General features: G+C 50.7%; 5 protein-coding genes across 5 annotated transcripts; 2 read left to right on the top strand and 3 right to left on the bottom strand.

The window, feature by feature from the left end:
- Positions 1-210: 210 nt before the first annotated feature.
- CC1G_14644 (hypothetical protein) lies at positions 211-9,122 on the bottom strand (the record flags this gene model as incomplete). Its single annotated transcript, XM_002911169.1, has 17 exons — positions 211-696; positions 750-831; positions 904-1,394; positions 1,446-2,093; positions 2,151-2,415; positions 2,463-2,846; positions 2,900-2,964; positions 3,020-3,232; positions 3,288-3,382; positions 3,433-3,921; positions 3,973-4,297; positions 4,351-4,606; positions 4,660-4,807; positions 4,855-4,921; positions 4,976-8,101; positions 8,503-8,717; positions 8,768-9,122. 17 exons carry the CDS (start codon positions 9,120-9,122, stop codon positions 211-213), a joined length of 7,710 nt encoding a protein of 2,569 aa, XP_002911215.1.
- A 987-nt stretch (positions 9,123-10,109) lies between these two features.
- CC1G_00389 (epsilon DNA polymerase) lies at positions 10,110-12,315 on the bottom strand (the record flags this gene model as incomplete). The annotated part of the gene is made up of 12 exons (XM_001837201.2): positions 10,110-10,140; positions 10,195-10,328; positions 10,383-10,484; positions 10,543-10,850; positions 10,904-11,123; positions 11,176-11,233; positions 11,290-11,417; positions 11,470-11,604; positions 11,657-11,847; positions 11,883-12,047; positions 12,100-12,238; positions 12,286-12,315. The coding sequence occupies 12 exons, from the start codon at positions 12,313-12,315 to the stop codon at positions 10,110-10,112; spliced, it is 1,641 nt and encodes a 546-aa protein (XP_001837253.2).
- Positions 12,316-12,491: 176 nt separating this feature from the next.
- Positions 12,492-14,017, top strand: CC1G_00388 (hypothetical protein; the record flags this gene model as incomplete). Its single annotated transcript, XM_001837200.1, has 8 exons — positions 12,492-12,552; positions 12,603-13,126; positions 13,181-13,367; positions 13,415-13,503; positions 13,561-13,636; positions 13,689-13,720; positions 13,772-13,883; positions 13,947-14,017. The coding sequence occupies 8 exons, from the start codon at positions 12,492-12,494 to the stop codon at positions 14,015-14,017; spliced, it is 1,152 nt and encodes a 383-aa protein (XP_001837252.1).
- A 45-nt stretch (positions 14,018-14,062) lies between these two features.
- CC1G_00387 (Rexo1 protein) lies at positions 14,063-15,921 on the bottom strand (the record flags this gene model as incomplete). Its single annotated transcript, XM_001837199.2, has 7 exons — positions 14,063-14,210; positions 14,264-14,500; positions 14,552-14,846; positions 14,900-15,251; positions 15,303-15,443; positions 15,498-15,560; positions 15,607-15,921. The coding sequence occupies 7 exons, from the start codon at positions 15,919-15,921 to the stop codon at positions 14,063-14,065; spliced, it is 1,551 nt and encodes a 516-aa protein (XP_001837251.2).
- Positions 15,922-16,085: 164 nt separating this feature from the next.
- On the top strand, positions 16,086-17,830 carry CC1G_00386 (longevity-assurance protein 1; the record flags this gene model as incomplete). The annotated part of the gene is made up of 10 exons (XM_001837198.2): positions 16,086-16,153; positions 16,186-16,261; positions 16,313-16,810; positions 16,863-16,917; positions 16,959-17,130; positions 17,182-17,260; positions 17,313-17,389; positions 17,437-17,502; positions 17,556-17,693; positions 17,749-17,830. 10 exons carry the CDS (start codon positions 16,086-16,088, stop codon positions 17,828-17,830), a joined length of 1,311 nt encoding a protein of 436 aa, XP_001837250.2.
- Positions 17,831-17,995: the final 165 nt, after the last annotated feature.

Below are 17,995 nucleotides of genomic sequence, written 5' to 3'. Positions count from 1 at the left end.
TCAGGCAACGTCGTTCCATCCTGTTCCATCAATTCGGAGTACCAAGATAGGGGCTTTTGATGGTGGCGAGATATCAGGTCGAAAAATGTCCATTGTCAATGCCCGCAATGCTATAGTATTACAGAAAATTAAGGTATTTCTACAAGACTTGCAAAACGAGAGATAAGACTACAAAAGCAATAGATAAGTAATGATGTGTGATACTGCAGATCAGCGAGAGGAATCTGATTGCTTTGCCTTGGATGATTTGCTCCTCGAAAATAGGCTTTTCACCCGCTTACGCCCTTCGGGTTGCCTTTCAGCGCCGTCAGTTTCACGAAGGCTTTCAGGCTCAGCACTCAATGGCTGTGAAGGAATGATAGTAGGTTGCTCGTTCTTGCCGCGGAGAGGGTTCTTCCAGTTACGTGATGTACTGACGTTGCTCGGACTAGAGCTAGCGGTGGTGACAGGCTTGGAGCCACCTTGAAGTAACTGTAGCCTAGCGTCGTCGTCGGCACCTAGCATCATCCGGGGGTGAAGCATCTTGAAAGGGCTATCGTGCATCTGGGAGCCGCTCTTGGAGGCTGTCCATTTAGTCTTGGAGAGCAATTCTTTGGCAACAGGGAGGACAGGAAGCAAGGGTTGATGGAAGGCCATCTTCACCCATCCCTTCCAGCCCATGTCAGAAGGAATGAACTGGTTGACCAATTCTTCAAACTGAAGGACACAATCAGTCCCAACGCTTCGCGAGAGCTACTGTCACGACGTACACTCCAGGTTTGATTGCGATACTCCAAGTCTCGAGTTTTGATATGAGCATCTCGACACTCGAAGGATCCTTCCTTGGAGATACTAAGGAGAAGATTGAGGCTGAAAGGCGACCATTAGCAAGCTTCGCGGAACCTTGCTCAGGTTGGCACATACCTTGCTATCCTGACAAACACAAAGCTCTTCTGATTTGATCGCGTTTTCATGACAGCAGCTTCGCTCGATCCGGGTTCCGCACCAGTGGATGAAGGCTCTGGTACATTATTGAGGGATTCACTCGAACGGTTCTTGTGGAGGAAGGCGGGCGCGGCGAGGAATCCATGGTCGCGAACATTGCGCAGGTCGGTGAAAGATCGAGAAGCGGCAAGTCTTCGCGGAGCCGGTAGACTGTTGTTCTGGGTTTGCTGGGCACCACGGGGAGAATCCAGAGAGGAACGGATTGGGCTCCCCTTCGGAAGCTCTGACGCAGCTCCTGGCAGCTGTTGCCTTTCCTTCCGGGCTGGCCAGACGTACTCCATGATCCTATGCCCCACTCTTGCGTCGATCTGGAGGCGAAGGGGATGGAAGAACAATTCAAAGTTTTCGTAGATGGTGATCCCGCCCACAGGTGCAAGGATCGTCCATCGCGCCAAGCAGAAGAGACCCTTCTGCAGGATTGTCAGTACTCGGACTCAAAATCAGGGATAATAGGAAGTTACCTTCAGCAAAGGATGGTTGGCCGGTTCGTCATATTTGGATATGATCTCTGCCCACATGGCATACCGGGAACCATCGAATGCCGTCAGGTTTCCAACAGTGAGGTGGTTGACGGTTGAGCTGTCTTGACGATTCAACCAGTGGAAGTTGATATCCTGCACGACAAGCTTAGCCAAGAGGTTCCGTCGCTCGTCAAGCATACGCCACGAAATTTCAATAGACGAGGCATGGAGGAGCAAGGCATTGTTTTGCTCGGCGGACGCGTCAAACCTATCCTGAGCGAGCTTGATGGCATCGAAGAGAAGTCCGAGTTCCTCTTGCAACGATAATATGTGGAACCTGATTCGCAACTTGTTTTCTCTCTCTAGCTCGTTGTCCAGGCGTCGCATCTGGATACCTGCGTTGCGGGCAGTTGTTTCCTGCGTCTCCACCACGTCACGCAGTCGCTTCTGTAAATTCGATATCACGTTAGAGGCGGAGTGGAGGTCCCTGAAGTCGTAGGTGAAGATCATGGTTTCGAGTCTATCCAAGCGTGTCTTGTGCGCCGCGTCCGAGAAGAGGAGCAATTTCGTGACAACGTTCGAGATGGCCTGGAAATGCTCCGTGGTGGCCGAAACAGTGAAACGAGGAATGTGCACCCTAAGTAAGTCCTGGGGGGCAATAAACGATTGAGGCCAGCGGTAGACGATCGAGTAAACTGAACTTACCGTTTGATCTTGCAGATGGTTCGAGGAACTGGTTCCAGATTCGTCCGTCGCGGGCCGGGCGAGGGCTGTGGTAGCCTTGTTTCGCAAGCGCAAGCGGTTGAACTTGTCGTAATGGAACACCGCGTCCGTTTGCGGAACCAGGCGCTCGAATTGAGTGCTCTCGCAACGCATATCTATGAGGACCTCCAATGGAATGCTGGTATTCCCGAGGGCTAGAGGTGTGGTGGGGGAGAAGACTTGCATGCCGGTCAGGGATGTATAATTCCTTCAGAGTCGTTAGCTTGATCAATATTCAAAAGGCAATGGGTGTACCTTGACATGATCTTTCCGGAGACAGGATCGTCCGAATTGAGAATATCCATGATGGCAAATGACTGCAGTTTCGCTTGGGAGGCAGCTACAATACAGGTATCCTTGGATTCAGTACCTCGCAGCACGATCTGAGGCTTCATCAGCAAGCAACAATGGCTTTTCCGGAGTGAAACTCCTTCGACCCAGCCGTCTAGAGGATCAGTAACGTCGAGACTCTGAGACTCGGGAACTCGAGAGATCTCGATGGAGGTCTTGTTGCCGAGGACCTTGCGCAGCGCTGCTGTTGCAATGTTCACAGTTTCCGCCTGAGGGGAACTCGTAGCTTCGCTAGGATCAGGATTCGAGATGGCTGCATTCGCCTGGTCCCGGATGAATTTGACAGCACTAATACAATGGTTAGACGATGTCTTCGATTTGGTGGGCAATAAAGGCAATACCGGGTCGCCATATGATATTCCAACCCTTTCCTTGCCCTTGAGCAATAGTAGTACTGCATCATGATCTAATAATGAAATCAGGGACGAGCAGATAAGGGAGAGAACCAAAGGAAGACTGACGTCGCGGATGGCAGCGTCCAGGAAGATGCTGGGGCAGTGGACGTGGTAGACATTTTCGAATTCGGCGTATTCCTCTTTGGAAATGATTTCGGCAGGGAGGTGATAGTTCTCGTCTGTTGGCGAAGGTTCGAGTTTGGCGTCTAAATCTTGCAGTAGAGTGACATAATCTTCCAGCAGGGAAACCATCTTCTCCGCAGTCTGATGGTCGAAGGCCTGACAATATAAATATCGTAAGGTGATCCGGCTGGAAGAATATACTCAATCGCACCATTCCACTGGCTGCATGGGTGGAGGCCTTTCGAATTAGTCGACGCAATTCTGCTGCCCTGGCCGAAGCCAATAGTATTTGTACACGGGGAGCCGCTGGAAAGAGTGTTAATGATAATGCAACATCAGACGAGCTGGGGACATACATGGTTCCTTGTCCAAAAGACAAACGTGCGAATCCTCCGTTCCAAACTTCTGGACAACTGAACGATTATCCGTCGCCGAAATGCGCTTGAAATAAGAGAAGCGCGGACAAGTAACAACTGGCATAAGATGTAAAAGAGGGTTCTCTTGAGGTCGCCAGTCCAGCTCGATAAAGTCGTTGATATCGTGCCAGGAAGAAGAGGGGTTGGTCAAGGGTAGGTCAGCGTGCTTGCGGTAGTTGCTTCGATGTGGGGCCGCCGACGATGGAACGCTCTTCTTCAGCGGATCGTCGAAAACCGCGACGAGAGCACGCATATCGAGGCCCTTAAGTACCACCTCGGCTGCATTGAATGGTTTGCGGCGCAGAATTCGGGTTGTACCTGGTATTGGGCCAGGAACGATGGACTCTTCTTCCCGCTGGTGCATGTCAACATGAAATTCGTCAACCATGGCCTTTACTCCAATCCACGAATCCACTCCGTCGGCCCACGCTGAGTGGGAAGGTCAATCATTTGTCGCGCAACAGAACGGGATTGGCTTACTTTCCGGTGACTCGTCCATATAGCCGTGCATAACATAGAGATGAGGAATGGATATCCGATATTTGAGAGTGGCCATGTGTCTGCCGAGTTTGGGAGAGACAGGTTTAGGCGGGTAGTAATTGCCCTGGCGAATAGGTAGGCCTGATGGGCCACCAAAGAGAGTGCACCATGCCCAGAAGTGAGCGAACAACTGAGGTGTAAAATGTAGGCTGCTATAGTCACGAGGACCCCGAGCCTTGACCGTGGATTTGTTCAATGACGATTCCAAGGAGAAGGAGAGATGGACAAAGTCGGAGCGGAACCCGTTGTACGTGTCTCCGTCAGTCTGAAAACATGTCAAACCATGCCAACAAGAACATAAGTAGCAAGTAGACGAACCTTAATCTCGGGTTTAATCGGTTTCTTTTCGAGGGTAACTTGGTAATGGGGCTTGAATGTGAACAACCGACATTGTCTTTCGACTGGGAGGCCGTGACATTTGAGGCACTCGACCCCACACGACCTTTCAGGTAGGAAACCAATGCCGAAACGGACGCCAGAGTTCAACCGTGCCCATGTCTTCTTGAAGGGCCTGGGGACCCCTAGGGTGCGTGCAACATGTGTAAAGAGGCTGTTGGGCGCTATATTGTCCAGGCTGATGAACTATAAGCTTGGGAAGGGGAGGGAGCACATGGAAACAGTGCCTACTCAGGAACAGCCATGGACATCAGATCGCTGGTGATCTGGATGAGTTCCTTTTGTTCATTCTCATACCCGATTTTGATGCGGGGGCTTCCCTGGAAGGCAAGCACGAAACCAGCGCCGTGGCCGTAGGTGTCGTAGGGGCTTCGCAAGCCTGCATAGCGATCAGTACTTGGAATACAAAGCAGTGGACAAGCAAACCTTTCAGATAAACATGTAAATCTCCCTCGAACTGGAAGTCGACTTTCCAGTGCATGATGAGCCGTAGCTGACGGTTTTTGTAAGAAGTTAAACAACAACTGGAAGAAAGTGCGAAGCCCACCTTGTCCCAGAAACCCATAACGGGGGAAGGATCCTGTGGGGGACTGGTCAGGGTTTCGATGACGCGCATCACGTCCTGCATTGCTGGGCCATAGCTGACACCCCACGCAAGAACAGTGGGGTGAGACGATTTCACCGAGATTATAGGGTTCGCGTAAGTCTTGACCGGCATGATGGTCTTCGGGACTGTAATCGACCATGGGACTTCGTTGTCGAGAGCACTTTCAGCGTCGATGATAGCACATTGGAACCACTCTGTCGAAAGATCAGTTCCCATTTCTTCCGCGATGACGAGGTCCGTATCGAAGGCGAAAACTGTATTCTCAGGTTTATCGAGCTGAGGAAGGATGTTGAAGAGGGGTATAGGGTAGTCGCGGAGAGTGATTTTAAAGGCAGTGAGTGTGAAATGAATATGTAGGGGTATCAGCAATGAGTATTGGGTATCTGTGGGCATTCCAGACCCTTGTGTGTTTAGGAAAGTTGGTAATTCTTCCAATGGGAACGATGGGCCACCGACGATGAGATTGAGGTTGTGGAGCGCCATCCTGATGAGCGGTGAAGTGTCTTTCTGTCGATCAATAACAGGGACAAGATTCGGTGCTATCTCATCCAAGGCTGGACGATTGGATCCAAACAGTCTGTAAAGGTTGGCCTCTTCTGCTTTGGTGCGAATGTTTGATAGCCTGTCGATTCTCATTTTCCAATCGATGATATGGACTTTGTCCAACCTTTGCCGAGCTTCTTCGATGGAAACTGCATGTCGAGGGTCGAACTGGTATTGGTCGCTACCGTGTGGGATTGTTGCTCCTTGTTGCTCGAGAATGGCGGCGACTTTGGCGGTAAATGCTGCTTCTCTATCCATCCGGGATTTGGCACCGTCGAGACCTGCTTGGAAGATGCGACCTAGCTTGCATTCGAACGGATCATCCTCAGCCTCCAGGCAGAGATATCCTATGCGGAAGCTGAGATGAGGTACTATCTTGGGCCCCTCTGGTGCAGGGGATGGGAAGTTCCAGAAACGACCGGCCTTAGTGATATGAGTTATGTGTTTCAAGGCCTTGGCGAGGATTGAGATGTCGAAGACGAGGTCGAAGAACACGAATCCGGAAGGAATTCGAAGGCAACCACTCTGACCTGTCACAGATATGGATGGGTCGGGGTTATCGAGGATGATAGTCGCATCCCACTTCTGCAAGTTCAGCAGTTCGCCCCATCGGCCAGGAGTTTCGGATTCCCACCTGTCAACTCGACTCGGGAGGGGGACGAACAAGGCAGCCTGGCTGAAGCCAACCTGAGGGGGCAAGCTGGGGGCAAGCCGCGCACTCAAGCCATCAAACCGAGTGACGACGTTTCTCTGGGGAAGGGTCCAGTACACCTGGAAATTAGTGATAGTCGCCTCAAGGTGGACCTCCAAGCTACTTTTTGCTTTGGCAGCAGCACTTCTCGAGGTTCGCCGTGCCTGGAGACTAGCTAGGGTCTGAACGGCGAGAAGCACGCTGTATACATGAGAAAGTTTGAAATCAGCGCGGACAGAGGGTGCTTGGACTGAGATGTTGCAAGTATCGCGACCTTCGGGATCGTGGTCAACGGTGATGCAAGCCTCCACGTGGACATGGTTGATGCGTACGAAATCTTGAGGCAGTGGTGGGATGTCCAAACTTTCGATGATGAGAGGTTCACTCGGCGCAAATTGGGTTGCGACCAGGCTCCGAATGGCGGAGGAGCGGAAATGGACCTTGAAGAATGCAGAGCTTCGCTGCGGTGCCGAAGTCACATTCTTTCCCCCAGCCATCACATTTTGAAGGACCGAATCAAGTGGGAGGAGAAGCTTTGCCCTGTGGTCGATTTTTACTTCATTATGATACCAATGAATGTGACTCGGGAGGATTGAGCAGGCTTCCAACCCAACCGCAGTCCGGAAGGACAATCCTCTTGACAGCTCGTAGGTGTCATTGGGGTTGATATCTGGGGCAGTGACGAATGCAACGCATTGATTGAGGGTTGCCGTGAACGCCAGTCCGATTGGAGGCTTTCGGAATCGAGGAGGTGGCTGAGAGGTCGGAGGGAAATCTTCTTCAGCAATAATAGGAGGGGGCGGAATGAGGGAAAGGAACTGATGGACAGAATCCACCACTACCGGGCTCCACAGTTCGACGCAAACTGATTCGACGCGGAGGTGGCCGTCGCACGATATTGACGCCTTATCAAGTACTGCGATGCCCTCTCCAGGTCCATCAGTCTCCGCGACTGCACGCACTGTGCCCGCAAATTCAACTTCCCCACTGGAGAACACGGAGGGGGCTTCGGCGTCCAGTTGTTCGTCTTGGTCAATAGCAATTGAGCTGGTGCGAACGGATGCTGGCTTGACATAGACGGAGAAGCCGGCATCCATTTCTACAGGCAGCACAGACGTGAATGCCGGAAACATCTTCTTCGTTGAAGTAGACGCGAGCCGATAGACCGACTGTAGGTTGATGACAAAGCCGTCCGTCTTCGCTTCAAGGGCACGCCATTCTTGCCCCTGGCCCGTGTTTGCCGTGAAGAGCAGGCGGGCCAACATGGGTCCGCAGCCAAAGTGAAAAACGATTCTGGGAAGTGCGAGGGGCGTAGGGGTCGGGACATCGTTGCCTAATGCCTGTACTTCAGCAGTGGGGGTTGGTTTTCGCATGGGAAGGGCGTTCAACAATTCTCGTAGCTCCACCAGCGTTTGTTTGGCCTCGAGATATGCCACTTCGAATGACAGTCCAACAAAGGGTGAATTGGGGTCTCCTCTCATGAGCGGAGAAGTGACCAAGAAGGGTGCGGGCCATTGTTGCGCCACGGCATTGCAGGTGATAGGGCCTATAGCGACTAATGGGAAACTCCCCAACCCACCACCTTGCTTCACTGCTTTGATCTTCTTAAACGAAAGCGAGAGTGCGTAAGTGTCGGGATCGAATTTCTCCGTGGGCATTCTTTTCCCCAACCATTGGTGATGGAATGCGTTGCGGGCGGTTTCGGCGAGTCCAAATATGAGGTCGAAGGATTTAAAGGAAGCAGAGTATAACTTGAACGGGGAGGACGGCGAAGCTGATAGCTTGATGCAGTCGATACGACACATGACTTTACCCAGAACAGCCAACGACGACTGATTTGAGTGATCAGCAACAAGTGACGGGAAAGGTGATGGGTTGACGTACAATGGTCGGTTCGTCTTTGAGTTTCGTACTTGGCCGGATGTAGTTATGTCTACGAGGTCGCATGACGGATGACTATTTCAATTTAATGAGAGACGTTTTGGAGAACCAAGGCAAACCCACGTACGGAAAGAGCCCTGAAGAATGGTGAAGCTGGGGACCTAAGAGATCTGGGAGAGAGAAGACCACCTGTCTTTGGACTGAGAGCGGACAAGGGCCCAAATTTGGCAGATGGAGGAAAGAAAGAACTGGCAAAAGAAGGCATAGCTGACTGTAAGGCGGAAGGAAGTCCGGCGCTTGGAAAGAAAACAGATGAACGAGGGGAAGGTATGTCCAATGGGGGGACAGTGACGTTGCGTTTGTCGGTAGAGGACGTTCGAACACTCGGAGGTTTCAACTTGGTCAACAGTAGATTGAGCAAATCCACTTCTCCGACCATGGTGTCCATGCTGAGGGAGATATCCAAAGTATGGGGTTCAATTGCCCCGGTCCGGGGATTGAAGTCCATCCCGGCCCTTAATTCGATGCTGTTAGGTATTGAGAGGAAGGTCCTGTCGACTTTATATCCTATTCTCGCATATGAGAGACAATATGGAAGGGAAAAGGGAGCAACGTACCACGGATACTTTGCGGCATGGTCCCTTCTATACGAGAGGCCTTGAATGTAACAGAACCCTTCCCTTGTGTCGAGCCCCATGCCCTGTCCAAAGACCTCCGGAAGCCATCTCGCAATCTAGTACCCCACGTTGCGACTTCGGATTGCGTTTGAGCTTCTCGGGGTGGGACCGGCTCTGCTCCGTCGTCCCCATTCTCGGTTTGTAAGAATTGGACTGCCGCAGTGAGGGTCACTTCCTTCACAACAATCTTGGTCCCGGGGAGAGCGCTGAACGTGAGTGTGGTGTCGCGCATTACGAAGGATAGCCGCTGTGTGATGGCGGGCACGACTCGAGTGAGGATGAACTGGAGCGCCATCACGGTGTAGTGTCGAAAGATTGGTTTGAGCCAGGGCTCAAGGAGTAGAGAGATGACATTGTAGATTGCACGTGGTATAGCAAGGAGAGGCTTGGGGTTGAGAAATGCGAAGTTTGAAGAAGTCTTCTCTGGAGGGTGGGATGCCTTGGGTACTTCCTTATCCCCAACGTCGAGGGTGAAGCCATCCAAGGTCAAGTTGCTCCATCCCCAGCCTATTCGCTCTATTCGAATTGTGCGCTCTCCACTGCGCAGGAAAACGCCTCTTATCGACCGTGGGCTGACGCTTCTGATGCGAATGCGAGAGTAAATGAGTCGAAGGACCCATGGGCCGACGAATGTTCGTAGGAGGATAGAAACAGTGACAATTCGGAGGCTCCAAAGGAGGAGGAATGTCAACGGAGAATGTTCTGGCTTTCCGTAGACTAAGACGTGCGTCGTTTGCCGGGCTGCATCGTAATATTGGTGTAGTATCGCCGGTAAACTTGGAGGCCCTACTGTGAGTAGAAATCATTGTTCAGCGTGAAGCCCTTCGATCGCGGTGATGAAACGCACTCATATCGCCTGGCAGAAACTAGCCGGCACGCGCTTGTAAAATATGCTTCTGCGCTCGCGAGATTGCTAAGAACGAGCTAGTTACCAGAGTTCATGGGTACGGTCAAGGCGGAATGTTAGAAGGGCGAGTCGCTCACGACACACAACTCGCAGTGTGTACCCGCCGGCCACGCGGTTGATCCGATTGTTCGGGATTGACTCGAGCGCTGAAATCATAAATCGAAATTGATTGAGCTCAAACACTGGCTATATTCCATGCCCAAAAGTAGTCTACTTATGTGTAGATGGACGTGACCACATAGAGAGCGCTTGCTAGAGAGAACGTCCTTCCAATTTAAAAATCACACCAAATTGCGTCTTAAGGGCCAGTGGACTTCGGCGCCCCCCAAGCGATGGCCCGTAGGCAATTACGCCCCCCATGCATGCTAGACTTCATCACGAATCATCGCTTTCCAGTTCCAAAGTGCTAGACCAACAGTCACCACATACTATCCCCCACTTTTAACGAGAGTTGACTCACCATTCTTCAGAATTAATTTCTGAGGGTTTATATGCCGACCAGGAAAGTGTTTTCCCCACGAAACTACCCGGGTTAAAGACATGACAACCTGTGTAGGTCATCTTGAAACGATCGTACTTGTCGGCCAGGACTAGCTAAAGGAAAGGGTAATGCGAACTGCCAGGCCGCGTTTCGTAAACCACACTCACCACGGTGGGAAGTGGATAGAGACGCATCGCATGGTCATAATCCGACAGAGTCGGTTGTATATGTAGTGAGAGAGGCGAGAGATGCGTTTGGTCTAAGATGGTCTGGACAAGCTACAAGATGGTCAGAGGTGCCGGACGGGGCGAGACCAGGGACACCCACGAATCGCTTGAGATCTTCGCTTTTCACGTCTGCCTTGACCCCGATGATGTTCCTCAGCATTTTGGCCATAAGGTCTTCCCTGAAGATGACCAGCTCTTGGTTGAAGAATTTGATTCGACATGGGTTGGTTGCAAAGTGCGCCTTTGGGAACTTCGACTTAAGCCTGTTCACAAACGCGGCGAGGATAGGCCTTTTTGGAAGGACCGAGTTGACGGTGATGTCCAGTGGACCAGGGACAAAGACGATATGTGTGCTGTGTGCAATGTTGTGGTAGGAAGAAATCAAATCGCCCAGGGCATCAAAATTATCTGAAACGAATAAGAGTAAGCATGGAGTACAAAGGAAAGAAGATTTACCGTACCTTGATACCGTTGTATATCGCGGGCATTTCCATGTGCGATAGTTTTGCTCGTGAAGTTTCCGCACATGACGATAAGCTTGGGAACGAAATCATTTTCGATGCAGTTATCAAATATTTTCTGGAGGCCAGGCAGTGTCTGCGGATGGTCGAGCCAAACGTCCGAAAAGAAGAAGAAATGTAAGTCGGCCAACTCCTGCTTGACGCGTAAAGCGTATTGCCTCTGAGGACGTGGATGAGCGTTAACCTCGTGGATCTATCCATGCAGAACATACATCTTCCAGCAGTGATGTTGCGCCTTTTCCTAGGAAGTCAATGTGACCATAAATGGATCTACGCAGTTTTTTGCTTTAAGTAGTCCTTCTCCCAAATGTACAAAGTGAACGTACCTGGATGTCTCCCTGGGTTCGCAAGGTGGTTGGCCAATGGCGATGATCTCGAGTGTACCCTCCTCCGTATACTCCCCTTCCACGAGAGCGAAGCATCCATCCGTGAAGAACCCATCGCCAGGCTCATCCTAGCCAGTTGTTAACACGAGTAAAACAATATTATAGACGGAAGAAAGGCACCAATCTCGAGAAATCCAGCTCTACACGACCATCCGAATCTTCCAAGCACACTTTGCCTTCTTTATTATGGGCAAGAAGTCCCAATAATAAGAAGCGCTCTCCTGCTCGACCAAGCAATTGTTTTGTTGATCTCAGCTGTAGTCACTGGTTATAAGGCTGAATGACATCCAAATCGAGGTTCACTGACTGTGACCAAACGCTCCCGATCATGGGCTGGAAGGGTAGACGGGGCAAAATGTTCGTTCCGCAGAACACATTGCTTGATTATGTGCAGTCGATCCCTCATAGACGCTATCCTCGATTCAGGTGTCCCCGCAGACGACAGGGACGTGGATATCCTAAGTAAAAGAATCCATTGAGAATCAACATGGAAGTGAACTGGAAGACAAGTTCAATATACCTTTCAAACGTACCTCTTTCTTGTGACCACACCCAACGCGGCATATCATATGCGTCAATGACGAATAGATGATTGTCCGGGTCGATGAATTCATGTTCTACTTGGTTGTCTTCACCGCGATCCTGCAAGCTTTCGTACACCCTCTGAAGCACATCCAGCGACACTTTCATTGTAGCATCTACATGGATGCATGAGCACTCAAAACTTGTCGGGGTGGGCGGACAACGGACCGTCTTCCTTGTTATATTCTTTCGCTATGAGATCAATACTTGTCTCAACATCCTCGTCTGGGATATCGTGTTGCTCGATAATGGACTCCAAAAATTGGATAACCTCGGGTCCTAGAGAATTGCTGAACTTTCGGAAAACCTAAAGAAGTGTAAGTGATGAGAATGTTGTGACCCGTGGTTTCTTACTTTAATTATTATCCTCTGTCGGTCTGACATTTCCTCGCGCGCAGGTTGAAGACGGTCGGGTTCAGGTCGGGGGTTGGTGGTAAAGACGCGTCTGAATAAGTAAGCGGGACGCGTTGTCGGTGTTTGTGATGGGCTTTGCCGCATTCGGTGAACAGAGGCACTCAGGGGCAACAGCCGAATTCTGAGCTCTTCTTCCTCTATGTGCCATGTATTCGACATTGGATGTCGACATAAGACCAGGCTCTGGTCTTGGAATATTTGAGATAGGTAAAGACCTGCCCCAACTATTGTGAAATCACTGCTAACGACTTTAAAAGGAATCTCGCTGTGGACGCTACTGGACAGACTTCGAAGTCTTCCCCACAACTTCCCCCAAGTAGAAGTTAAATATGACCCAGATGCAACTTCCACGACACCTATCATAGTTCATATTCGACCTCATCTCGACCTCCTCTTCTCCGGGAAAGGTCAGCGTCTGCACACCATCTGCGTCCGCAAGCTCCGGGACCCCAATCCACCCGTGACACTGCGGTACAACAATACCGTCATCTCATCTGTAAACGATGTGTTGAGACGAGTGGTTGTGAGTAGAACGTTTGGCCCAACCTACCCCGGCGATGAACTTCGGTATCCTGGACTCTGGTTTAGCTTTGACGACGACACGATTGGGGATGCAGGGCCGATCCAACCAGCGGCTGCACCAGCTGCAGTTGACAAGACTCAGGAAGTCAAGAGGGTTTTCATATCTCAGCCTGGGAATGACGGGAAGGGAGAGGATGCTTTGGATGAAGTGAAGGAACTGCCCTCCATGGCCGGTGAAATACGTCGAGCAATCCTTAAAGTGAGTCAGGATAATATCCTCATCTGCAACCTTGTAATTGAGCAGCATGCATAGGTGCACGATGGCATCGCCCTCCATTTTTATGGAGAAGGATTTGAACCTCTACACATCCGTATTGGACAAACAACGGCGCAGGACCTGTCCCTCGACCTTGGTCCGCCTCTGAGAATCCACTACAAAGATGACGAACGTATGACAATTCATCGTGCCACCAGCCCAGAGGGAGTGGAGGAAGGAGCTTGTGAGAGTCAACTCGATGAAGATAACTTTTACTAATGCGTCTTTCAGACTTTTACAATTACTTCCAGCATGGCTTGGATTTCCTGATATGCGGCAATACACACATTGTGAAGAAGATCATCGTTCACACAAATTTAGTCCGTCATGAGCTTGATTATAGACGTCACGCGCTTTCTGACCATGACCGCGAATAGCCTGGTTCTCCATTGTTCCAGAGATACAAGCGATGCTGCTGGGAGCTGGAAGGACCTCCTGAAGACGACGAAGATGGTGCTTTTTTAGCCCTTCTTAACAACCCAACTCGAGCTAACTTTCTTCGCAGACAGCCCACCCAGGAAGCCATTCTACGAAAGGGTTCGTCCACATCTTCCGAGTTCTCATAACGCAATCTGACTTGAAGGCTAGTTTGAAACCATCAGCCACTTCCTGAGTCCTCGTGAGCCCCCAGGTCTGCCCATGCAACTCGATCGAACAGACGAAGACGATGCGTTGACGCTGCAGAGCCCTGCAACCCGGTGTAAGTCGTGTGTTTAGGCGAATTATATTATGAGATATAGTGCTAATAATCCGGTATATACAGTGTATGGCTATGATGGGATAACCTTAGAGGTTACTGAATCTTCACAGGTGGTGTCAGTGGTGTTATTCTGATCGAGAATACGACGGAAGACACTGACCGCGTGAGGGAGGGAGTGCTCATGCCGAAGTCGTCGAAGGTTTCCGAGTGTTCAGAATATGCCACTTGACGAGATCCAGCGTTGCGCTTGCGTCTTCCACCGAGGAGTGGCCGACACTGACATCGCCTGTACCAGCTTGAATAATCTTTCCAAGTTTCTCTCGAACCCTAGACATATACATGTATCAATACTCTATCACCCACGAAAGAGGACAACTTACAAGTCCTTCAAAGAACGCCTGTACGGTGGTCCTGCGCGATGAGGGAAGAGGAGTGCGGTGTCGATGCACCGGTGATGGATGATCCTCATAGTCTTGAGATCGTTATCCAGAGCATGCCCAAGAAGGATGGTGTCAGTATTGATCAATGAATCGAGTGCTTTTCTGGCCGAGGCAAGAGATAGTGTTGCTGTGGCGTGATTTTCCTGAGATACTCCCGAGAAACGCGTGTTGTAGTCACTAGAGGCGACATGAGTAGAGCGCAGACGGACACGGACGTACAAGACTCACACCACATGTACGCCTTCGTCCATTCGGATGAACTCGTCGAAGACCTCTCTACCTGCCCCGTCAACCATTGATACACGAGCTACTCGCATGCCGCCTGTCGTATAGATCATTTCGCAGTCCATAGCTGCTACTTCCAGTGCTCGTATATTTGGGTCTGGGGGTTTCAGGAACGAAAAGGCATGTCGTGCATGGAGGTCAGGTGGGGCAGATTCATAAAAGACATGAGGCCCATGAACGCAACCATCGCCTTCAGTGACGGGCCTAGAACAGCAAGTATATATGCGAACCCTCTCTCCTTGAAAACAGTGAGTACGATCCACCTCATTCTAATTGGGACAATGGTCGTACCATTAGAGCGCGTCGATAAAGGTTTCCCCCAATGATAGCGACATTCATCTGCCTCCTCCATGCGCTTGACCTGGAAAGGTTGACTGCACCGTTCACACTTGAGTGTCTTGCCTTCCAGACTAGGTTCTCGTCCGCCAATTCCCTCAGGGATCTCTGTGATATAGCCCCAGGTCTTGAGGTCCTCGGTTGAATGAATGAAAGGCTCCAACAGTTGTCTCGAAAGCTGAAGAGCAGAAAGCGACTCTGCTGCTTCCCGCTTGGCTTTGATCTCATCCTCTGTGCCAATCGATAGATGGGTTATTGATGTAGGTTTTTCCCGGCGTTTCAAAGCAGCCACACATTGGATAACCGCCTAGAAAGCTAGTCAGGGTAGGAAACGTGTTGGCGGCATGGCACGACGTACGACTCTGTACGTTTGCTTTGTGGACTTTCCATAGACCTCCTCTTCCTGCTTCAACGCGTGCTCTGCTGCTAGAGTCGGGTAGGACGAGAGCATGTGCTCGTATAGTGTCTTGAATGTATCGAAGAGAGTCTTAAGCATTGTCTTTCGTGGGATGATTAACAACATTGAACTCGGTGGTATTGGTCTCAATCCTACCTGTCTGACGGGAACAGGTACCTGAGAGAGGGCAGGGCTCGTTCTGAGAAGTGGGACACCATTCTGAAAGATATCAGCGACGGAAGGGGGAGGACAGGGTACGGGCTACCTCTGTGTAAGCGACCTGAGTTGGTACTGGAAAGGCCCTGTGGGGGCCTGCCACTTTCTGGAGCTTCCTAGGAGGGCCTTGCTGAGGAACTACACCGTTTCTGACAGGAGATGGTGGTGCAGCGCGCTTTGTGGGAACGAGAGATGGTGGCTGGGCTGTGCTGGTGGATGGGACTGGTTGCTGGAGAGGAATATTGAGAGACGGTGTGGCATTCTGTGCCTGGTTGTGGGAGAAGAGACAGAAAACGCGTCTGCATTCTCCGCGCTGAGGACACTGAATTGTCTGAAAGTTTGAGGCGAGGGATGAGGGGAACATGAGGATAGCGGAGAGAGAGCTTGAGGCGCTTGCCAAGATTATCTCCGAGAACGCAGTCGTGATTGATGCCTGCCCCTAGCTTGGGAATTTTCACAGACCGCTGAGCACCAGCGCATACGCCGCATAGTCACTGTGTGATTCACGTCTCGCCATCGCCGTCGCCAATGACCTCAAGGAACGTCAAAGGGCGCAATGGCGCTGCTCCCCCCAAAATAGTCACCGCCAAATTAGAGTATGTCTCGCTTCTTGCCCCTGTCGACCCAGCGTCAGTCCGCTTTCTAACGGGTTTGCCCAGAAACGACCCGAATCACCATTTAACTGGTCCCTTTTTGCCACAGACGTGCGTCCATTAAGAATCTGGATTTAGCTGGATGCTTACAGTTCCAAATAGGCCACTGGGCTCTCCAACCCCAGAGCGCTCTTCGTCTCCCGTCGTGGGGTGGAAACCAACCAAACCCGCTCCATGGCTGGCATGGGCCACCGAACCAGGTATACCCAGTCCCTTTCCATTCGAGCACAAAAATCTGACACTCGGCCAGTGATTGCACTCAAGTTGCTCCTCATTCCGGTCGTCCTGTACTTCAACTGGGAGTTCGTCGCGCGATACGTGTCGCCTCCACTCTCGAATCCCTTCGGTCCCTTCTTCCTCCTCTCCGGTTACGTTGAAGGTTCCAAACCCGATGACCCTCGTTACGCGAAATCATGGCTGGATTTCTTGTTCCTCGGCTTCTACATCGTGTTTTGGTCAATGGTCCGCCAAACCATCGCCGTCAATATTGCCCGTCCCATTGCTCGCTACTTCGGTCTCAGGAAAGAAGCGAAAATCGACAGGTTCGGAGAGCAACTGTATGCTATGATTTATTTTGCCATCTGCGGTGCATGGGGCTATGTGAGTGGTTCGGCGCTTTCGACGCGCCATACGTGCTGACCCAGCTTTCCAGCGCGTCATGAAACAATTGCCCACCTACTGGTACCAAACTGAGCACTTCTGGATCGGTCCGTTCTTCTCATCCCTTTTATCATGGTCGCGTTCTTAGCTTTACTAGATTACCCACACTGGGACATGAAGGGGGAATTGAAGAGATACTATCTCATGCAGTTCTCCTACTGGTGCCAACAGTTTATTGTGCTGCTTTTGGGTTTGGAGAAGCCACGCAAGGACTACTGGGAACTGGTCGCCCACCATTTCGTGACAATGTGGCTGGTTGGGTGAGTGCTTCAAGCGAACGCGATTTCAGCCCTCGCTCAATGCCTTTACAGCTGGAGTTATGGCCTGAACTTTACCATCATCGGGAGTGCCGTTTACATGAGCATGGATATTCCAGACTCCTTCCTCGCTGTGCGTCAACCCACTCGTGCTTTCTCAACGTTGCGATCCTAAATTTGTCTAGGCTTCCAAACTTTTGAACTACATGCAATGGAACAGGGCAAAGATTGTCTCATTTGTTACCTTTATTGCTGTTTGGACGTGAGTGATTTCTAACCACAGTCCGACGCCCTCTCATATTCTCGCAGCTACTTCCGTCACTACCTCAACTTGAAGATCCTTTGGTCCTGCCTCTTTGAGACTCAATTGGTTCCGTAAGTCATTATATTTCTTTCTTCCTCGCTCTAGATTTTGATCCCCCTTGCAGCGAATCGTCCAAGATATGGTCATTTGAAAACGGCACTTACATGGTGAACTGGATGCCATTTATGGTTTTCGGGTCCATTTTTGCTCTCCAAATTCTCAATCTCTTCTGGTACTACCTCATGTGGAGAATTCTAATCAGGTCAGTGCAAGCGCCGTTCGACTCGCAGTCTAAATTAAATAACCTCTTCGTTCAGGGCCATTATTACCCGCGAGGCGGATGACGACAGATCAGACGACGAAGGCGACGATGATGATGAACCAGACAAGGAAGACTAATACTCTTTAACGACCTGCTACGCCTAATATATACCCGGGGTTCTGGAGGTCTTGCAAGCTAATAGTAATTTCTAGGCTGGATATCCCTTGATCTTCGACGTAATCTCGTATACTTCAATGGTATAGATTCTTTACAAACTATTGAACGCGCTTTACAGATGGGAA

This window comes from Coprinopsis cinerea, assembly GCF_000182895.1.
Source record: "Coprinopsis cinerea okayama7#130 chromosome 5 map unlocalized cont3.5, whole genome shotgun sequence".
Classification (NCBI taxonomy): Eukaryota; Fungi; Basidiomycota; class Agaricomycetes; order Agaricales; family Psathyrellaceae; genus Coprinopsis; species Coprinopsis cinerea.
This window is presented reverse-complemented; position numbering and strand designations above follow the sequence as displayed.